The sequence below is a fragment of the Lithobates pipiens genome, unplaced genomic scaffold (assembly GCF_037356315.1).
Source record: "Lithobates pipiens isolate NorthernLeopardFrog02 unplaced genomic scaffold, aLitPip1_a1.2 Scaffold_27, whole genome shotgun sequence".
In the NCBI taxonomy this organism is placed as follows: domain Eukaryota; kingdom Metazoa; phylum Chordata; class Amphibia; order Anura; family Ranidae; genus Lithobates; species Lithobates pipiens.
In genome coordinates, this window is record NW_027507788.1 from 152198222 (window position 1) to 152221647 (window position 23426).

General features: G+C 45.2%; 1 protein-coding gene across 3 annotated transcripts in view; it reads left to right on the plus strand.

The window, feature by feature from the left end:
• RER1 (retention in endoplasmic reticulum sorting receptor 1) overlaps positions 1–10868 on the plus strand; it is a 51854-nt gene extending 40986 nt beyond the window's left edge. For all 3 annotated transcript variants that reach the window (XM_077457668.1, XM_077457669.1, XM_077457670.1), the window contains exons 6-7: positions 2797–2932; positions 4505–10868. In XM_077457668.1, the coding sequence (XP_077313794.1) occupies positions 2797–2932; positions 4505–4594 (226 nt within the window). In that variant the 3' untranslated portion in view covers positions 4595–10868. The remainder of the gene's footprint in view (positions 1–2796; positions 2933–4504) is intronic.
• The last annotated feature ends 12558 nt before the right edge of the window (positions 10869–23426 follow it).

Sequence of the window (23426 nt, forward strand, 5' to 3'; positions counted from 1 at the left end):
CAACTTGTGCATGCACAGTAGGAAACGGGCAGTGAAGCCGCAAGGCTCCACTGCCTGTTTCCCTTCATTAAGATGGAGGCGCCAGCAGCCGATCCGATGGATGGATCGGCCTCAGCCGGCCGACATTGCAGGCTTGCTGGACAGGTAAGTGTCCTTTATTAAAGGTCAGCAGCTACAGTGTGTGTAAAAAAATAAATAAATAATAAAATAATTCCGGCTGGAGTGCCCCTTTTAAGTATACATTTCAGAAAAAAAAACGTTTTTTTCTAAATTTTTGTCAGTTGGAAGTGAAGTATTCTATATAGCTTGTATGCTGTACTGACCAGGAGCTCCAATTACACACACCTAGCTGAATGAGTCATGAATGAATGAATGAATGAGGGTCACATTCCCTTTCTTCAGTTCTAGTAGAGAGCATGTCTTCTAGGTCTCCAGCCTGCAAAAGCAAATAAGTTGCAGATCTAGTGCGTGGCTTTCTTAGCAAGGCCACCTGGCATGTCACAGCCTGAAGCAGGAACACACATTGTAGATGTTTATTGGTAAAACAAATATCTAATTTAATAAATGTAAAATGTATAAACTTCCAAAATATTAGTAAGACTGACTAAAAACCCACCATAATTTAAAGTGGATGTAAACCTGATTAATGAAATGAGCTGCAGTGTTGTCTTAGCTCTCTTCAAAGCACTATATCCCGTAGTTGTCTCCTGCTTCGTTCTTCTGTTATCGGCATGGTAACTTCTGGCAAGTTCTCCGTCGCATATGATAAAAACAGCCTGAGTTTTGTGAGGGCTGAACTATTCAACAATCCGCTCTGAAAGCCTCTACCTATGAGGAGAGGGGGTGTGTGCCTCTCCTCCATTTGGCTGTCTTGGCTGTATGCCCAGGCTTCACTGTAGTTTTAACTAGGGATGCACCGAAAGTAAATGGGCTATACGGCAATATGCCGAAAGAGCAAAACGCCTGATAATGGGGCAGGCCTGGGTGGGGCTCCGCCCTCCACCCCTGGTGCCACCCATAATGGGGGTGTCCTATAGCGCAGGAGAGCTGCCGCCTGGTTGATTAGAGCAGCAGGAACATCACAGCTTTCATTTGTTCCTTGCCGCGTGCCGTCGCATACAGCCCCTCTCCCTTGTCCGGGGAACTTTGGACACAGGATTGGATGGGTAATCTGTCAAAGTGCCCGGACGAAGAGGAGGAGCTGTATGTGACGGCGCGCGGCAGGGAACACACATCTATTGAAATGAAAGCTGTTATGTTCCCAGCGCTCTAATCAACCAGGCGGCAGCGGCGGCTCTCCTCTCTTCCCTTCACAGGCTACAGGCTGCACTGGGGACACAGGCTGCACTGGAGACACTGGCTGGCTGCATCTAATGGGCACTGGTGAGGCTGCATTGATCTCCTGTACCATGCCCCCGGTCTCTGACCATGTCGTGTGCCGCGCCCCCGGTCTCTGACCATGTCGTGTGCCGCGCCCCCGGTCTCTGACCATGTCGTGTGCCGCGCCCCCGGTCTCTGACCATGTTGTGTGCCGCGCCCCCGGTCTCTGACCATGTTGTGTGCCGCGCCCCCGGTCTCTGACCATGTTGTGTGCCGCGCCCCCGGTCTCTGACCATGTTGTGTGCCGCGCCCCCGGTCTCTGACCATGTTGTGTGCCGCGCCCCCGGTCTCTGACCATGTCGTGTGCCGCGCCCCCGGTCTCTGACCATGTCGTGTGCCGCGCCCCCGGTCTCTGACCATGTCCTGTACAAAAAAATTTTTTTTTACGTTTCAGTATCAGTCGTTTCTTGTATCTATTTTCGGCCTAGTGTATTTTTAATTTTTCGGTTTCGGCACCAAAAAACCCTTTCGGTGCACCCTTGGTTTAACCAGGAAGAGAAAATCTCCTAACATGATGTTCACATTCTAAACCGTATATAAAGCTGAAGACTGCAGATATACATGTAAAACTTGCGTAGGGGGATTTTTTTTTTTTTTTTTTTTCATTTCTCTGCATCATCTGAGGCTGTTCACTTCAATGAGTATATGTGAGGGTTTACATCCACTTTAAGATGCAAAATAGGCATCTCCTCCTGAAAAGTGAGTCCTTCAAGCCATTTTTTGGAGCCTCTGGTTTGCGTTATCAGTGACCAGAGTGGTTGTGAAGAGAACCCATCACTACCTTTTATATAAAATTAAAGTCTCGGGCTTTTGGATGTCCACACAAGGAAAGTGTTACAAGTAAATAACATACATAAACTATTGGGTGCACATGTTGTCTTATGAGAAGATTGTTGTTAAAAGGTTTAGTAACGGGGTCTCTCTTAGCAGCAGGATGAACTACCCCAGCTTATCAGTACCTGGTAACCTGTAAACCGGATTTGTCTATTGAGACCCCCGTCTGCTTTTACTGTTTAGATTATGTAGGGGCTTTTGTCCACATCTGCTCTTTATAGCACTCTGCTTACTCATTCAGATCTCTTGCAGTAAAAGGATAGATCTACGCTTTTTTCTTTTTCATCTTTTCATTTCAAATCCATCATCCCCCTCATGGTGCAGTCTGCATGCATTAGGGTAATATTCTGCTGTCTAATTGCTCTGATATGCGGGTGGTTACAGGGAACTATTGTTTTCGTAAAGGTGCATAAGGATAGAAGATATCAGCAGCGGGTGACGCTGTAGATAAGCGGCCGTTCAGGGGAAAGCGCATGCTTTTTCTTATGAGAGGTCACCACTAGAGGATGTCAGTTTATAGGATTATCAAATAAAAATGTATGCAAGGCACATGACACAATACTTTTTTTGTATGCTTTCTAGGCACTCCGCCACTAAAGGAATCGTCGTTGCCATGGTGTGCACTTTCTTTGATGCGTTCAATGTCCCTGTATTTTGGCCTATCCTTGTCATGTATTTTATCATGCTCTTCTGCATAACCATGAAGAGACAAATAAAGGTAAGTTTTTAAGCAGTAATAAACCCAAAACCAAAAATGTAATATGTTGCAGCTTGGCATTTACCAGTAAAGCGCTGCTAGTTTTGGCGGCGCTTTACTGTCATTTTCTTCGGCTAGCTGCCGAAGAAAGGGTTAAATGCACCCAAAAAAAGCAATCCTGGAGTCGGCTAGGCTTCTGCTCTGACAGATGAGCAGAGAAGGGTTTTCTTGATTAACAAAGGTAATTGCAGGAATCTTGTGGTGCCTGTCTCTGCTTGTTTCCATGCCAGATTTTTACATTTTAAAATGTATTTAATGGTGTATAGTTCCTTTTTATATTTTTATTTTTATTTTTTTCCCCTTTTCTTCCTATTTTTATTTTTTATTTTTTTTGATGGCAGGTAAGGGTTACAAATGCTATAATTTTTTTAACTGCTGTCTGGGACCTCCTATATTTGTTCTGGTGATGTGTCACTTGAATAGAATGGAACAGTTGGTGAGAAGAAGTCTTCCAGTTTGGACACCTGTACCAAGGTGAACCGTGTATTTGATTTTCCTTTACTTTAGAGCAGGGGTACCCAACCAGTGCCCCGCAGTGCCCTCTGATGTGGCCCGCGACCTCCTGCTCTGTGATGGCGGGTTGGCAAGCCCAGATTGTGGGTTGCCAACCCGCCATCCCAGAGTATCAGTGTTGTGAATAAATCCACTGGTAAAGCTTCTGTTTAAAAAAAAAAAAAAAAAAAACACTGGTAGAGGAAGCAAGCAGCTGCAGAGCCACATAAGCTGATGCTTTCTGCATAGGACCAACCCATATCACAGGTGGAGTGACACAAAATGCGATCTGCCTGGCACAACAGCCAGCGATGCCTGAATGGAAAACTGTTGTTAAAGGTACGTTGATTACTTAAATCGCAGTGTGTATATATGGCCATATCTGTTCTGCGGTTGTTACTGGGTTGCTTTCAAATTGATTCGGAGGTGCAGCGTAGAACACCTGTGGGTTATCTGCACTGAGCCATAGACTTCTGTTATTACCTGCGAGTTTAGTGCACTTTCAGAAAGTGCACCACACCCGCAGGATATAATAGAAGTCTATGGCAAAGTACAGCTAACCTGCCGGAAAGCCACAAGTGAATTTGTCTGCGCCCTCTGTATTGGTAAACTACAGTGCATCAGTGTGAAAACAGCCTTAGGCCCCATTGACACTATCTGTCTGACCCTACGTTCACCTCTATTGAGCCGCAGATGTAAACAGGCTTGTGGCTGTTTACACCCCACTTTTCTCCACTCGGATCTGTCCCCTTCTATCTGGGCAGATGGGATCCAAGGGCCGATAGAGTAGAGTGGGTTATATCTGTGTCAGCTCTGTATATGCACAGTGGATATGGAATTGTCATCCTTCTGCTCCACTCATTGTAGCCCTCAACCAGCTACCAAGTGGCCCCCGCTCTTCAAAAGGTTGGGCTCCCCTGCTTTAGAGACATTACTTTTTGTGAAGTAAAGAGCAAGCTCCCCAGTACACACCCAGAAAAAAAAAAATTGATTAGATTTTATTGTTAAACTCAAAAACCCCTGTTTTTTTTTGTCTTGTAGCACATGATTAAATACAGATACATCCCCTTCACACACGGGAAACGGAGGTACAAAGGAAAGGAAGAAACCGGCAAGCCATTCTCCAGTTAAAAAAAACTGTCACCTTCTTTTTGACTTTCTTATGTAAAAATTAAACCTACAAAAAAAAACAAAAAAAACAGTTTTGAGCCATTGTAACAATGCCTTTTTATCCACATAAGCATCAATGTTTTTAAACAATGGCAGTGCACCTTTTCTTTCTAAAGATGTACTTGCTGTTCAGTTGCACAGAGTGGTATCTCGGAGTTCCTGCTGAGTGTATGTGCACAGATCAGTGCTGAAGTGGAACAGATGACTCTATACACTCAGATTTTATAGTGAACCGGTCACTTAGCAGCATACTGTAACAGCCTGTAAAAACAAAAAAAGACCCATGTGTAAAGCCTTGGATATGAGCTGCCTTTCTCTTCCTGGCTGCATACTGGTCCTTGGGTGGTAAAGCTGAAAGTGTCATTGTTACTTAAAACTAATATTAAAAGGAAGTCTCTGCAAAAGAGCAGTAATATTTACCTGTCAGTTGGGTGGGGAGCCATACTGATGTCCTCTTGCAGAGCTACACTTCTGGGTGCATTGGATACCTAAAAACCTGTTGTGTGCTGTGTTTACCATGTCCTGTAGCAATGTAGGGGGCCAATGGATGGAACCGCACATCATCTGATGTTTGCATTAGTGTGTCGTTTGTAGTTTCTTCAGTCGCCATTGCAGATGCTCCTGAAAGTGAGCAAAGTTAGGGTTCACCTGCTTCCTGACAGGTATGTAGCATTGATTTTCTTTAGCAGGGAACTTTTTTTTAATATTTATTTAATGGCGACAGTGTAATATTATTGCCTAGAATATTCAGGCTAAGCATTATTGCTTTGTCCGAGGCTTCGCACATGGATAGTTTTTGCTTTGAATGATGCATGGATAGAGGTTGGAAAGGGATAGATATGGCTTTCCAGTTAAGAACATTTTGGTGTATGCGTGAAGTTCAGCACCACTCCTTTTTGTGTGCATGTAACTATAGTGGTTCTGAGAGTGTGGCTTACATCTGCTGGCACTGGCGTTCTCAGAAGCTGCTCAGAAGGGATGATCAGATGCATATAGAAAGCTAGCGGGAAATGCAAAGGAAAGAGTCTAAGCCAAATTTCTCTCATTCTATTCAAATTTTAGGTGTAGTTCCCGCCTTCCTCATACCAGCCTCCCAAGTGCAAATTTCATATACAATTTCCACAGCTAATACTGCTAAACTTTACACCTAAAAAATGCTGAAACTTCATAACCGTTTCCCTACCCCTTGCCAGCATGACACTTTGTACTGCAAAGTGATCGGTACTTTTTTGTTTAAAACACAATGCAGCCACCATTGGGTGTTTAAACCCAGCGTTGCCCCCTAGTTTCTAAAGAACTAATGCTGTATGTTAAGAAGATGATTTGATCAGAGCGACTGACTTCACTGTATGTATCTGGATGGTTTGCTTCAGGCAAAATGGGGAACACCTTTTTATTTAATATTTCTAATTTGACAAGTGCTTATTTAGTTGTTCATCAGGCATGGAGTAACCATTGGACATGACATTCCTGCTGTTCTCCTGGATTTGGCATTGCCATAAGGCTTTCCCTATGGGGGGGTGTCCAGTGTAGACTGATGGTTTATTGCCTGTACTCTCTCTAGGAGTTTACTGATCATGTTTGATTAACTTCTTATGGAAGAAAGCCTCTATAGTAACAATGCTGGAACTGCTGTGATGTTTTTTTTCTTTTTCTTCCATGCTTTTAAATTATCTTATGTAGAATGCCTCTATCATCACAGATACATTTTATTTGAATGTCCTTGTACACGATGCTTAAAGCAGACCTATACTCTGATGTCAAAGCTATGTTAGCCATCTTGCTGTAACAGAGATATAAACAGAAGTATTGAAATGCTTACTTTTGCTTAAGAAAGCAGCACTCCGGGATCCCTCGTGCAGGCAGTCATGTGATCATTGCCTCGGCACGCACGATGAGGGCACATTGTTCAAGCAGAATTCTTATTTGGCTATCTTTGGCTGAACTTCTGTCCACCTACCGCTTTTTGCAGAAGCAACGTGATCAGTGTGTCCGCTTTACTGTCATCAAGGGATCCATGGAGCTGCACTTTTTTAAGCAAAAATGTTTTTCACCTCCTAGGCTATTTTTATACTGCAGTCAGGCTGTTGACATATCTTTACTGTATGTTGGTATATGTCTGCTCTTAAGGAGAACGCAAATGAAAACCTAAATATACAAAGCGAAAAGCTATTTACCTGTGTCTGTTTGTTTTTTGTTTTTTTTGGAGTCGTTGTTGGAACATAACTTTTTTTTCTATAAAGGTTTTGGCTGGTAGCAGGAAATGATGCTCATCTCTGGTGATGTCCTCCTTTTGTGGGCTTTAGATAACATGTTGGCCATAACACAATGCTTGATTATAGTATCTTTTGAAGCAGTCCTTTTTTATAATAGCCATTTGCAGTACTTTAGGAGATTGTTGGGTGACTTCTTGGGGTTAAATTGTAATACTGGCATCACAGAAGCAGAGCGACTTCCTAGCAAATATAGTAAATTTGACCAAGACTACATCGAGAGACATAAGATAGTACTTGCCAGATATGTGGCGGATTCCTTATATGAAAGCTCTCCACTTAAACTCTGGAAGCTTTCTCTACCAGAAAAAAATGTTTGGAAAGTTCATGTGACTGACCATGTCAGAAAATGTCAAACTGCTGCCTCCAGGTAAAGAGAATATGCATTTTAGAATAAATAGTACTCTTCCTCTAATAAATATTGTATTTATTGGTGTATAACACTTATTCACCATGAAAATCGGGTGCAAATAGCATGGTTCTTTCCCAAGATTTGACGACACATGGGCCCCGTCCATCACTCTTTGATGCGGTGAAGTTGACCTGTCCCCTTGGCAAAAAAAAACACCTCCAAAGCATATTGTTTCCACCTCCCATGTTTGATGGTGTTCTTGGGGTCACAGACAGCACTCCTCCTCCAAACACGGCGAGTTGCGTTTATGCCACAGAGCTCAAATTTGGTCTCATCTGACCACAGCACTTTCACCCAGTTCTCCTCTGAATTATTCAGATGTTCATTAGCAAACTTCAAACGGGCCTGTACATGTGCTTTCTTGAGCAGGGGGACCTTGTGGGCTCTGCAGAATTTCATTTCTTCACGTCGTAGTGTGTTACCAATTGTTTTCTTGGTGACTATGGTTCCAGCTGGCTTGAGATCATTGACAAGATTCTCCCGTATAGTTCTGGGCTAATTCCTCACCATTCTCATGATCATTGAAACTCCAGGGGGTGAGATTTTGTGTTTCTTGCATTTGTGAACAATCACACCAAGTGTTGTCACCCTTTCTCACCAAGCTGCTTGGCGATTGGTCTTGCAGCACATTCCAGCCTTGTGTAGATCTACAATCTTGTCCCTGACCTTCTTGGACAGCTCTTTGGTCTTGGCCATGGTGGAGATATTGGAATCTGATTAATTGCTTCTGTGGACAGGTCTCTTTTATACCGGTAACAAGCTGAGATTAGGAGCACTCCCTTTTCCTTATTCCACTCATGCAGATCAATTTATAACTTTTTTGACATTATAGACTGGTTATTTTTTTGTCAGTGGGCAAACTTGCAAAACCAGCAGGGGATCAAATACTCCCCCCCCCCCCCCCTCACTGTACAAGCACTTTAAGACAGCTATTGTATGTCCATTTGTTGCCTGAACTCAATCTCCTGTGAGCCCCAAGACATTCCATTCCATTACTTTGTACCACATTTGATGGTTCAGTCACAAGTAGACCAGTAGGTGTCGGTGGCTTGTAACATAAACACATGCAATAATTAGCTACTAGTCAAAAACTGGGCTATTTAGTAGGGCTTATGCACACCATGTACATTAAGGTGTGTTGCTCAATGCAGAGACACAAAGAAAACCTCTATTTTTCCATGTGCCCAGTTCACACCATATATGTGTAATGCATAAAAATTCAGCATGCCAGCTTTTTCTTATGCAACGCACTTCAGCGCATGTTACTGCAACACGCTTATCCTAGTACAGGGGCTTCCAAACATTCAAAACAAAGGGTCAGTTAACTGTTCTTCAGATTTAAGGTCTGGACTGTGAGTAGAAAATGTCCTAACATCAGTGAGAATAAACTATGCCCCATCTTTGTTGTCATTGGGAGAAATAGTGTTCCATCATTAGTGTCATTGGGAGGAATTGCACCTCATTGTTTGTATCAATGGACTAAAAATGGTGCCCCAAGGGCCAGGTAGACGCAATCAATGGGCTGTAGTTTGGAGACCACTGTCCTAGTACTATAAAACATTTTGACCCTTCATATGGATTGTACAGATTATTTTTTTTTTATTTAGAAATGCATTAAAACGCATGTCAATGTGCATGCGTTCTGTGTGTTTTGGTGTGAACAAATTGAAATGCACGTTATGCTTCTACAGGAGTATGGTATACTGATCTAAACCGTTCTGTTAGTCACAAAGTGAAAGGAAAGTGCTGTTTTCTGAAGCGGCATCTATTCACCGTCTGTGTCCAAGTTACTGCTACCGAGATGGTATGCAGTAGATGAATCGGAGGATGGTATCTTCTGTTTGCTTGGAGTTAGCTCACCCTAAATGTAATATTTTTAGTTTCACTGTAGAAATTTTTTTTTTTTTTTTTTAAAGTGGACTAACCCTTTATTTACACTGGCTGGTAAAGGGTCGCCTTCTGGTTCTGACTGTTTTCAAACACCCCTGGAATTCTGAGCCTAGTGGAGTGTGCGCATGCTTGTGTACAGATGCTCACAATAACATGGACTTTGGTTTTATTCTGCAACCAGCACTCTTCTGAACAAGGACTGACTTTGAGCACAGGGTTTCGCCCTTCTGTGAAAAGAGGAATGTGCAAGTAGGAAACTGATCTCACTTTTGATAATGTCCGTTTTGACACTTTAAAAACCACTGACCTAAAACAAGTGTAACTTGACCAACTGTTTGCTTATCCTGACTCAGTGACTTACAGTAATATTAAAACCCCTGTGCAATATTACATTTTTCACTGTAGCCACACAAATACTTAACTGTATAGGAAAACTTTTTTTTTTTTTCCTGCATTGTGCTATATACACTTATTTCAAGCATGGATGTGCTGTGTCCACTTGTGCTGCACTTTCAGTAAAGCATAGCCTGCTGGGCTGAACAAAAAACAAAACTGACTGCTTTGGTTGGAGCTGTTCTACTAATAATCCAATGTTAGTACAAGGATCTCCCCTGCTGTTCTATTGTGTTCTAACAAGGGGACGGGCCCCCCACCAGAACACAGGCTTTGTTCATGGCAACGGGAGCTATTGGCTCTTGCTGCTGTTAATAAAATCCAATGAAGAGGTAGCAGGGGGCGGGGCAAAGTTGCTCTCCCCCCCCTTCCCCGCAAGCAGCTTGTTATGGGGCAAACACAGAAGAGGCGGCTCAGGGCTACACCATTGCACAAAGCAGGGAAGTATAACATTTATTATTTGAATTAACAACAAAAAAAATCAATAACTTTATTGCATTGCAAATGAGGTTATTTGCTAAGGTGGTTGAAGCCCATCACAGGCTGACCTTTTGTCAGATCAATTTGGGTAAAAAAAAATTGCCTTCCTGCCCCAATTATCTCACATTTCATTCCCTCTGCCTTGCCCCAAATCTTTCAGGTTTGCAGAACCAACATTGTATAGCTGGAGCTCTCAAGAGCTATGTTGTCCTGATGTTCATATGCCCATTTAATTGCTTACTGGTGTCAAAGGTTGCAAGGAATTCTGTCAAATATACCATGAAAATGGTTACTGGTGGATACATTTTATTTTTATTTTTTAACTAGTGTAAGCTGCCAGAGATTTGCAAAGCTATGGAGAAACCCTTTAAAGGAGTTATACTTTTTTTTTTTTTTCTTTCTTTTTAAATGGTTCAAAACAATGTTCTTTTCTTTTATGCCATGACTTTGAAGAGTTCAATTTATAAATATATATTTACAATTTTAATAGTTGAGATTATTTAGATTTTTCTTGATGTTTTGTTACCTCCACTTTAACATAACCCGTACTCACTGTGCAATGTATGACTAGGGCTGGAGGAAACATTTGTCATATGTTAAATCTTTACTTTTATTATTTTTTTGGTCTGAAATGCTGATTTGCACTTTTTTTTTTTGTACTGCTGCAGTTTCATAGAGAATTTCCTTGTTAGCCCCAATCTACACCCCTGCTGCAGTAAGGATCAATCTTTGACTTATTGCCAGCAGACTGGGCAACTCAATTTGTAATAAATGGGATTTGGCTAGATATTCTGTCCTGATTACTTCTCTAAAGGCATTGGATGTTGATACATCCTTCAATAAATGGATCTTCTGTTTAAGTCTCATTATTCAAGCCTCAAATAAAATGACATGTTGAATCATTAGCAAATAGGTTCAGGGTGTTGGTCATTGTTTTTATGTTCAACTGGAGCTAAACCTATAGGTGAAAATTATGTTTTAAAAAAAAATTACATTTATGATAAAATTATTTTTTTCAAGTCCATTGAGGGACACTCATTCAAAAACAGTTCAGTTATACTGCTTCCTACAGTAAGCTGGGCCCCTGGCAAACAGAAATGTAAGAGAGCCCCTGTCTAACCCCGCCTCTACCTAGCCATTGTCAATGGAGACAAATAATGAGATTTACAGTAAGAGACACAGGACTTCAGAAACGGATGTCCATATCTATTTCCATCAGGTATATACACCCAAAGGGTAAACAAATGTACATTAATGCTTAATATACAAAAAAAAGGGGGGGTTACAATAGACAGGGTATTAATTACAGAACCGATCTTGGATATACTCTGGCGCTCTACATGTTTCGCGTTATTACCAACGCTTCCTCAGGAGCTTTATCAATTTTATTCCTTCATGGGAGTATCCTAAGAAAAATGTGCAGGGAGACAGAGAAGACAAATAAAGAAGAACTTCTCTAGGCAGATAGGGCGATTTTCACATCAACATCACACTTTTATATATATATAGGAGCCTGTGATTAGCATAGAGGCCTCAAATATTTATGATATAAAACAGCAGCGGGAGCTGATTTTGCACCATAATCTCTTGAGTTAAATTGGCCAATTCCTGTAACCTCTCCAGCAGGGCGCGGTGTGGGTGAGCTTGTCTCGATGGCTTAAGGTTTAAAAGGAAGGGGACCATGCAGCCCCTAGGGTGTCTTCCTCCAGCCGGGAAATAGGACCGCTGTGCACTTGATTGAACCTTACTCAAACTACTATGAAAATATTGCCTAATGCAGGGACAGGAAAGTGGAAGGATGCATAAGGGTCTTCTGAAAAAGGCCACAGTTCAGTCACAGAAGTCTGTATCCCTTGATGGTTAACTCATATGAAAGCATCCAGAATAGCACTATCCCCTACAGGTGGTCCAGTATGTTCTCCCTTTTGACTGTCTAGGGTTACAGCACAGGACCATCCACCATACTGCAGGAAAGGAGATGCACTTAAGTGCTGAATTCTCACCACTCAATAGGGAAACCACCCATTGAGTGGATCCTTGAGGGCAATGTCTCGTCTCTGTGCAGGCAGAGATGGTATATTTTGCACTGTCCAGCATAAGGACCAGGTCACTTAACCTATCACATGGAGAGTTCTCAAAACTTTTCAGAGATGAAGGTCCTGCAGAGCTCAGGAAATATCCAATGGAGATCTGATCAAAATACTGACCCACAGAAGAAGCCCCTGACGAAAAAAGGTAACTATTTTGGGGAATCAGCCCGAAGCCACAAGTATTAGGATAGCCCCTTTATATAAGTCCTCTCAGGGTGGGGGGGAAGGAATCGTGCCATTGCTGGCCAGTGAATTACACAATGTGCCTGGAACATTTTGGTTCAAGGAAACCCTTTGATTGTCTTGCCTAGAGTTCAGGCCCCAAAACATAGAGTGGTAGGCTGAAAAGGTCTGAAAGTCCACATGAGAATCAGAAACCATACTAGAATAACATCACCCACGCACCCCACAAACCGAAAGCGGGATGATGGAAATTTCTGTGACAGATACAGAAGGTGTCAAAGGTTCACAGGGAGTGGACCTCCTTGGCAAAAAGGCCTGAGCTGCAACTCACTGCTTGTAGGTTACCAGTGCTAAACATTTGAGAAGCTGTATCCAGGACAGGACCACTAGCCATTCAAGTTAACTTCTTCCCTCCAGCCGTACGCACATATGCAGCCTCTCTGTGGATGGGCTTTAACCACTTCAGCCCCAGAAGGTTTTACCCACTTCCTGACCAGAACGAGTTGAGGACCGCCATCAGGGTGTCCATGGGCCCGGCGCAGTCTGCAGGTGACCCGGTTGCCTTTGCCTGGACTTTGCGGGAAGAAACACTCGTTTCTGAGCCATGCTGACCCTATCCTGTCTGCCACCCGAAGGGGACTTAAGACAGTGACAGTCCCACCCTCCCTGCTGCCACTGACTGAGGGGCTCATACCCACCGGACTCACCACCCTGGGGAGTTCTGCGCTGTCCACAAGTGGTGCCTGTAGTCCTTGAGTGCGCCCAGATGCAGAGGAAACCAAAAACTGAGTTTGTGATAACTGCTGGAACGATCGCTAAAACGATCAGAAAAAAATGCTCAGGCTTCCATAAATTGGTCGCTCAGCGTCCTGTACACAGACGGGAAACACAGGGAAAAAAGGCTGTGAGAGCACATGAGCCATGCTGCTGTCAGGGAACACTGAAATATGTTCAGGCTTCCAGAAAATGGCCGCAAGTGCCTTGAATAGGAATCACATAGAAAATGGCCGCTGAAGCCCAGACAGTCAGCCTGCTCTGCCCACACCTAAAACGGCCGCCAAACATCGCCATGAGGTAGATATAAAAAAAAAACTGCAAAGCCACAGCGTTACACCATTCCCAGCAGACCCTCACAGGCACTTTCCAGGGGCATACCATACAGGTCCCAGGACCACCGCCATTCAGCCAGCCCCCCATGTCAGATGAGAGCTCCTATATAGGCACACACACACACACCGCTCAGCAGCCATATGCAGCATTCCCCCCTGAAGGGGGGAGGGGAGAGAAGATAGGGAGGTGAGGGGGCCCCCGAATCAACCTCCCAGGGAATGCCAAGCTGCTCAGCCCCGTCAGAACAAGGAGAGCTGTACTTACCAGTCCTGAAGAGCTGGGAGACATTCCATTGTAGATATACTTCTGATCAGTACAGGGTAGCTACTGGCCTCGGCATACTGTGACGCAGACAGCAGTAGCCCGGTCATATGTACGCTTCGGAGCATAAAAGCTCACCGACCACCTCTGGAGCTGAGGTATGTCATGGCCTGCTGAGCCGTAGCTGCGACCTGCACTCGCTCGATAGCTGGACTGGGGAGACTATAAGGATAAGTGAACCAGCCTGTCGCCCAGCTGGCTGTTGATAGAAGATCACAGGATCATTCATCTTGCACAAAAAGCCAAGCTTCTGCCTAAAAAAAAAACCACGGACCTATGGGCCCGCAGGGTTCCTAGGTCTTTCTCCTTCACTAGGCAAAATAAAACTGAGTTCTGCTAGCAGGCAGGAGGGTTGATACCTAAGGGACCGCCCCCATGGGCGGAACTGAGAGTTCTGATTGTTGTATTACAACTTTGCCTAGTATTCTCCTAGCGGTAAGGTATAAAACCCAATGGCTAAGAGAGGAGCTGTGTCGGTCGGTGAATATAAGAGAAAAGGATTTTACAGTGAATACAAAAAAACACTTTTAACCACTTGCCGATCAGATGCCACAGTTGTACTGTGGAAGAATGGCACGGCTGGGCAAAGTGACGTTGCATACACTAGGGGCGCGCATGTGGCCCCTGCTCACCCACAGAGCCAATGCGAGTGCCCGGTGGTTGTGATGAAGGCCGATCTCCCGTGATCACTCGGAGAACCGGGATCTGTGTGTGTGTGTGTAAACACAGTTTCCAGTTCTCAGAGGGGAGAAGTGACAGGTCGTCTGTTCATACAGAGTATGAACAGCGATCTTTCTCTTCCCCTACACAGTCACCTCCCCCTTCAGTTAGAACACACACGAGAAAACACAATTAACCCCTTGATTGCCCCTAGTGTTAACCCCTTCCCTGCCAGTGACATTTTTACAGTAATCAATCAAAAATGGCAATGGCCCCAAAAATGTGTCAAAATTGTCCGATGCGTCCGCCATAATGTCGCAGTCCCGATAAAAATCGCAGATCGCCGCCATTACTAGCAAATAAAAATGCCATAAAACTATCCCCTATTTTGTAGACGCTATAACCTTTACCAAGAATATGTGGAAGAATATATATTTGCCTAAACTGAGGAAAAAAAATGTTTCTCTTATATTCACCGACCGACACAGCTCCTCTCTGTAACTAAATGGATTGTTAGCCCTATCACTGGAGATACTAGGCAAGTTGTAATACAACACTTCAGAACTTTTAGTTCCGCCCATGGGGCGGTCCCTAGGGCACAACCCCACAGCCTGCTCAGGCAGAACTTGCCTAGCGAGTTTTTTTCTTGCCTAGCGAAGGAGATAGACCTAGGAACCCTGCGGGCCCATAGGTCCGTGTTTTTTTTTTATGCAGAAGCTTGGCTTTTTGCGTAAGATGAATGATCCTGTGATCTTCTATCAACAGCCGGCTCGGTGACAGGCTGGTTCACTTATCCTTGTAGTCTCCCCAGTCCGACCAGCGAGCGTGTGCAGGTCGCAGCTAAGGCTCGGCAGGCCATGACATACGTCAGCTCCAGAGGTGGTCAGTGAGCTTTATGCTCCAGGGTGTACATATGACCGGGCTACTGATGTCTGTGTCACAGTATGCCAAGGCCAGTAGTCTTCCCTGTACTGATCAGGAGTAGATCTACAATGGAATGTCTCCTAGCTTCAGGACTGGTAAATGCAGGTCTCCCTGCCTGGCAGGGTGGAGCAGCTAGGCATTCCCTGGGAGGTCGATTCGGGGGCCCCCTCACCCCCTCTCTTCTCTCCCCAGTCCCTAACTCCCTCCTTCCCTGTACATGTGCTGAGCGGTGTGTGTGTGTGTCTGGGCTTTCACCTGGGGTTTTTAGCTGTGCTTGGTGCCCGGGTCCTGAAGCTTAGTCTCGCTGGATGCCTGGGTAGTCATACCCCTGTGTTGGTGCAGCGCGGTGCCTGCCACATGTTCTCTCTATTCCCTCAGAGTGCGGTTCGGCGGCCATTTTAAGTATGGGCAAAGGTCAGGCTGGCTTCAGTCGACCATTTTCCTGGTGATTCCCTATTGTGAGCACCGGCGGCCATTTTCTTGTAGCCAGACCACGTTTTTGTGCTCTAGCAGCTGCCCCTGGACCCTCTACTTCCTGTTTGGTTATCACAGGGCAATGGGAAGGTTATCCTGTGTTCTGAACATGTGGGTTTGATCGTTCACACATCGTGCGACCGGCCTGCCACCGACACAGTTTTCTGCAATCTCTGCATCTGGGAGCACTGGGGATCACCAGGCATTGCGGTAATACAGTGCGGAACGGCCCAGGGTGGTGAGTCCAGCGGGTTAGAGCCCCTCAGCCAGCGGCAGCAGGAGGGTGGGACTGTCACTGTCCTAAGTCCCCTTTGAGTGGCAGACAGGGTAGGGTCAGCATGGCTTCAGAAACTGGTGTTTTTTCCCCCGAAATCCAGGCAATTGCAACCGGGTCACCTGCGGACTGCACAGTCCCTATGGACACCCTTACGGCGGTCTTTAATTCGTTCGTTGCCAAGATAGAGGCGGTACGTGGGAAGAAAAGTGCTAAAAAAAATGCCCCCTGCCCCCACCCGTCCCCACCCGTCCTCTGGGGAGAGCTGTGACGCAGACTCGGGTCCTGCTGAGGCCGGTGACCCCTGCTCTGTCTTGTCAGATGACGCTGACCAGGACCGTTCGGACAGTGAGGATGAGTCCTCGTCCAGGTCCGTGCACAACAAAGAACTTGTTGGAGCATTTATCACAGCTGTGTGTGATACCCTGAAGATTCAGGAGCCAGCGCATCACTCTGATGATGTACCGGTCCCCAAGCCAGCACGCTCACCTAAGGTGTTCTCGTATCTGACTTATTTTGATCAGTTCATTTACAAGGAATGGGGTCGCCCGCAACTGACCTTTTCGGTCCCCAAATACATGGCAGTGTGCTACCCCTTTGAGGAAGGCCTTCTCAAAAGGTTGTGGACCCCCCAGTATCCAGGTTAAACAAAGTAACCACGATCCCGGTTGAGGGGACTCCTGCATTCAAGGATCCCACGGAAAGGAAAGCCGAGGTGGTGGCTCGTTCCTTGTTTACGGTTGTGGGGTCAGCCGTGCGACCTGTACTGGCATCCGCACTGGTGTGGCAGACACTGACTGAGTGGGAAAAAGTTTTGCACATCGAATTGGGAGAGCGACGGGCCTCCCCTGTCTGCGTGGAACTAGCAGACCACCTAGTGCAAGGCCATAGGTACGTCTGCGACGCGGCCCTGGATACTCTCCCTCTGTTATCCAGGGCTTCAGTGTCAGCTGTGGTGCTGAGGCGCCTGATTTGGCTAAAATGCTGGCAACAGGGCACCCCTGTCTCGTCCCCCTCTCCAGCTGGAATGTATCAGAAAATACAGTTCCCATTTTAATCCTTGCCCTATTGTAGAGTAGTTTTACCCATTGAATGAATAAAGGGCCAAAACCGAAACGCTCCTATACTCCCCATAAATAACCCCATTCCAGGCTGTCAAAGGCCTTAGTGGCATCTAGAGCTAATATAGCTCCAGGTCCTTCATTGTCTCTGGGTGTTTGTATATTTAGAAAAACTCTCCTAATATTAGTACTGGTTGTCCTGCCCGGGATAAAGCCAGACTGGTCTGGGTGTATTAATTTATGGATATGATTATTTAAACGGGTCGCTAAAACCTTAGCTAATATTTTGACGTCGGAACATAGCAAGGATATTGGCCGATATAATGAGACTTCCTGTTGGTCCTTTCCCTCCTTGAGTGTTAAAGTAACGTTGGCCTCCAGCATTGAAGCGGGAAGCTCACCCGCCTCCAATGCGTGATTCAACATTCCCAGGAGTTCCGGCAACAGCTCTTCACCATAACGTTTATAAATTTCTATTGGTAGCCCGTCTGGGCCAGGGGATTTATAATCGGGCATTCCAGCCATTGCGTTTTTGAGCTCTTCCAACGTAAGTGGTAAATCAATGCTCATTTTATCCTGTTCTGATAAGGTTGCTGTGCAACGGATTTATATAAATTTTTATAGTAATCACCAAGTACCTTCATGATCGCAGGGGGGCTGGAAACGAGATCACCGTTCAGCGTTTTAATCGCCTGTATTACTGTAGAGGGGCTATTGGTTTGGACCAAAAGGGAAAGGGCTCGACCCACCCTCTCCCCTTCGCCAAAATAATATTGGCGTTGAAATATACGTCTATTCTCCGCCTTCTTCAAAAGTGCCATTTTATATACTTGTTGGCTATCCAACCATGCCTTCTGCCTACCAAGCGATGGGTCCTCTACGTATGCTCTCTCAGCCTAGGTTAATACCCTCTCCTGTTCCCGGGTTTTCCTCTTGATTATTGCGATTTTCTGTATTAATATTCCTCTAATATAAGCTTTTAGGGAGTCCCAGACTATTCCAGGCGCAGCTGACCCCCTGTTATTTTGAAGAAATTCCCTAATCCGATCCACCGGGGAGCTAGAACTGCCAATCAGTTCCAACCAAGCGGGATTTACTCTCCACTCCCCGGGGCCCGCTCTTTCTCCCATGCTCACAGTAATAGACAGGTGGGAATGATCTGAAATCCCCCTTACCTCCTATTCTATTTCCTGTACCAACCCCGATGCCTCCTTGTTCCCCAGGACCATGTTTATTCTTGATAGGGTATGGTAGGTACTAGAGAAGCAGGAGTACTGCCTCTCCTGGGGATGTTGGATGCGCCAAAGGTCATTCAGTCTGATTTCTGATAAGAATCCCTGTAGTCGACCTATTCTATTCCCATCCGGACAAGGGAATCTATCCAATCTCCTGTCTAGTGTTTCATTGAAGTTGCCTATTATTCACGGGACACCTAATTTACCCAGGCTAAATGTAAAGAATTTATACATAACCTCCATCTTAAAAGGAGGGGGTATATAAATATTAGCTAGGACATATTGTTGCCTGCCGATCAAGCAATACAGGAAGACAAACCTGCCCTCCTCATCAATACAGGACTCCTTACATAAAAAATCCGTACCCCTCCTTACTAACATGCTCTCTCCCCTGGAGTACGATGAGTGGAAGGAATGGTAATATGCCTGGAATTTCCAGTTATTTAACTGTAGGGCTGTAGTTGGGGTTAGATGCGTCTCCTGTAGAAAAAGCAAGCCAGGTCCCCTTCCCGCTGTTTCTAGCATAACCGCAGCTCTCTTATTCGGATCTCCCAAGCCCCTCACGTTCCATGAGGTAATGCTCAATCTACTCATTAACACCAGGAGTTGCTAGACCAAGAGAGAAAAAGGGGCGGGGGGAGAGGGCAACACCCTCTCCCCCGACGACGCCCCCCGCCCCACCTCTCCCCCACCCACCACTCTCTCGGTACATGCAGCGCGTGTTCGAAGACCCACCCATCCCTCCCAACCCTGCCCATCAGAGCATCCCCTAGGGGTCTCTATTGTAGCCAGCTTATTCAAACCCCATCCAAAAGTGCCCAAACTAACTACCCCCCCCCCCCCCCCCCCTAAATGGTCCAACCTCCCCCACCCAGGAACAACACTGAGTATCATGGCCATTTTATAACGTCCAATTTTCCCCCCACGGAGAAAAAGAAAAGAAGACGAACCCCCCCCCCCCCCCTTACCAATCAAAATCCATTTACCATGCCCTGCTTAGTGTTTGTGTACAGTGTAGTTCACCCTGTATTTTCTCTCGTTCCTATATCCCAATCCACAGAATAAAATGGCCAATCCACAGAATAAAAGGGCCATTTTATTCTGTGGATTGGGAGAAGGCGTGTCTTATCGGCTTTCGTCATAGAAGAGACACAGCGCCCTCCAGCGGATTTCTCGCACATTACAGGCACAGCTTTTTCATAGGAGAGATAGAAAAATTATTGCACAGTTACTGGATATTAACCGGACCAGCTCTGCACAGCGACACAGGGGCTTACACTGTGAAGGCGCATCGCATAGTAGCCCATTATGTGTCACTTACCTGACACAGGAGCCAGCGAAGTCGCTGCTGTCCCCTGTACCGCCGCATCCATCTTGCTGGTGGCGTCTCGCAGCTCCGCCGCTGTCATTCGGCGAAGCCGCGATGACGTCACTCCCGCGCATGCGCACGGGAGTCGACACGCGCGGCAGCTCCATTCTTGGAAATGCTGCGCTCAGTGCGCCGCTGTCTACGGCGCATGCACCGTAGACAGCGGTGCCCGTTTTCGGGCAAATATCTCCTAAACCATATAGGTTTAGGAGATATTGCTTGGACCTACAGGTAAGCCTTAATCTAGGCTTACCTGTAGGTCAAAGTGGTTTGTAAGGGTTTACAACCACTTTAATGAGGAGTTCTGGGCCCCCACGAAAAAATTAAAAGGCAGCAGCTACAAATACTGTAGCTGCTGACTTTTAGTGTTAGGGCACATACCTATCCAGGGTTCCCACAAATGTTGGCACCCCAGCCGATTTTTTGGATCAGCTCTTGGGCGCTGCCACCGCTATGCATAGTAGAAGGAACCTGGCAGCCTGTTCCCTACTGCGCATGCGAAAAGCGCACTGCGCTTTCTAATTGGCCCGGCGGCAGAGGAGGAGGAACAAAGTCCTGAGGGATGGTGCTTTCTCCCAGTAGTGGGGACAGGTACCTGTCCCCTTCCCCCTGAAAGGTGCCAAATGTGGCACCAAAGGGGGAGAAGTCAATTAAGCGGAGGTTCCACTTTTGGGTGGAACTTCGCTTTAAGCTACAGACAATGATCATTGTATTCTACTTGCTGGGAAACTTCCCACAGTCAGAATAGAATAGCCCAGCAGGATAGATTCCCTCATCAACACTGAGTGTGTGCCCTCAGCACTCTAGAGATCTAGACTGCTGTGTGGGAGCAACCACCTTGATCTCCAGCCGTCCAACACCCCCTGTATGGTCAAAACGGATTCTCAGCTGCAATCAATAACGCTTATGTTCACTAGGCAGACATTTTCATTGGATTGCTGTGCAGAGGGCTCTGTACAAGGAGCCTGGCATCAGGTATGCTGCATTAGAACATTAAAAAATAGGCTTTGCGGAAAACTGTCATTATTTTCCTTTATGCTCATTTTCTGTCAGTCTGTGATTTCGGTACGTTCTTGCCAGGGACAAGCGTTCGGATCAGGGAAATCAATATGATGTTTAAACACGTGATTAGCATTGCATGTTCCAGGTTAGATCAGCATGACAGCCATTCAAGGAGCATTTCTCTGTGTACAGATTTTCTCTTTCAGATGCTCACATTGAGAAGCAAATATTTTATTTAAAATAGGAGTTAAACGCACACAATTAACATAATTCCAGAATTACATTTTTAATAGCAAAACAAGAATTTAATTAAATAGTTATTACAGAAAAATGATTTATAGATATGCAATGCTGGTTTTTTTTTTATCACACACTGAAATATATACTAATCAAACAGTACAATAACAAATCCAAATTCTCTCTAAAACACGACTGACAGCAATCTAATGTGGATTTCTAAAGTTAAAGTTATTCTGAAAATATTAAAAGGAGCCTGTCAGGATAGAAATAAATAAGTGGCCATTGCTGACTTAGTTTTGAAAATGCAAGCAGCTATTATGATGGCCTCCCTACCCACTGAGTCACCAACCTGGAAGAAGCAGGCATCAGGGTAGTGTCAGGACACCCGACATGCACATACTGTATGCGTTCCAAATCCCCGACGTGACCAGTAGGGATCAAAATAAAAATGTACCCCAGGAAAAAAATCACCGACCAGTTTTTCTCATTATAAGCCATGGCAATAACTGCACCCTAAACACTGCATATCCATTCATGGTAGGTGAGTGCAATCAAAGGAAGAACATGAAATTAAAATCAATGTTGATTTAAAGTGCACTGTGCCTAATGGCTACTATGTAATTGACAACTCAGAAGCAGGTTAGGGCCTAAAATAGCATTCCGTTCTGCTGTAGGTTCACATCCTTGCAGATTTTTTTTATTTTATATTTATTTATAACATTAACTACAGAAACGCATAACTATTACAGGTAAACGGCTTTTCACTTTACCTTTTGTAATCACGTCCATAGGAGTACTATTCGAGCAAGACAGCCAATGCGTTTCAGGTGCCAGAACATCTCTCTGCATCAGGAATTAAAGTGGTTGTTACCGCAATCATATAATTCACCGACAGCCCCCTCTATAACTAGTCATAACACACAGGGTAAACGTTTTATGAAAACAAAGCTTGTAAATACCATTATAGAGCAATCTTCAGGCCGGTCACGTGACTCCCAGCCGGTCTCCTACCACGAACCCCAGGCTACAGCAGGAGGGGCCAAGATCTCCCTCTGATGTTAGCCAGGGAGGTCACGTGACTGCTCAGCCCCTCCTGCTGTAGCCCGGGGATTGGAGAGTCACGTGAACGGCCTGAAGATAGCTGTAATAAGGTATTTACATGCTTCATTTTCAGAGAACACTAACCCTGTGTGTTATGACTAGTTATAATAGAGGGGCTGGCAGTGACAATTTCTAAAATTGTATTTTTGCGCTAATGGTGGTGGGGGGGGGGAGGGGGCAGAGACACAGACACGGCGCTGACAGGCAGGGAGGGAGGGGGACAGAGGGGGGCTGTGGATGACGGAGTGACGTAAACTGACCACAGTGGTCAGGGCTCAGCAGCCATGATTATCGTGGTCAGTACAGAGAGGGTGACACAGTAAGTGGCAGGATCAGCCCGTTTTTTTTTTGTTTGTTTTTTTACAGATTATAGAGGGGCAGATTAGACAACACAAGCACTGTGCTGATTAATCTGCTATAAGGGAACAGGATCTTTTTTTTTTAAGCGTTACAAACACTTTAACGTAGTAATGTAGTGTTTTGTAGACACTTTTTCATCGCCTTGCTACTAACACTAGCAGTCTCATCTACTGACTGATCTGGGTAATCTTTGCTACAGATCTGTCAGCCCAGGAAGTAATTTTGAGTCTTTAAAAACACTCAATTTCTATGTTTAGGCCCCAATGAAGGGAGATGTTCTTGCCACTGAATTACATTGGCTGTCTTTTGCTGTCACTGGATGTATCAATAAGTCTCTGGACTCCCAAGATGTTTGTTTGGCAATTTGGCACTCAATTACATGTGGATTTCTCAGTGTTGGTGACCCGGGTCCTCCAGGGGCCCCAGTTTCAAGTGCACTAATGCAGCTTCAATCAGCTCAAGCATGTGGGGAGCTTCCAAACCTGAGTGAACAGAACCTTAAACAACCCAACACCAAAAGAGAGCAGAGGTTTGTGTAAATTTGAGCCCAGACGTGTGCGCACTCTCTCACTATATATACGCAAGCTTTGCTCTGCAAGTTACAGTGGAACTGTACTCAAAAGGTGAAGTCCCACTGGTTTGCTCCATCCCTCCAGCCAAGTTACAGGTTCTTTGGGGGAGGAGGGAGCGAGTACCAATTCTCATCAGCTCCCACTTCCACAATCCTTGCCTAGGCTGGGACACATCATCATCTGTGGTTCCTCTGGAAACCACAGCTGGTTAACATATCTAAGATGGCAGAAACACTACTTCTTAATGTAATTTTTAAAGAAGAAATTAGCACTGCCTCTAGGGAGCACTACAAGGAAAAGGCCCATGGGCCCCATCTTGTATCTGTATTTGTTTTAATTTTAATTGTTTTTTAATGAGATGTCCAATGA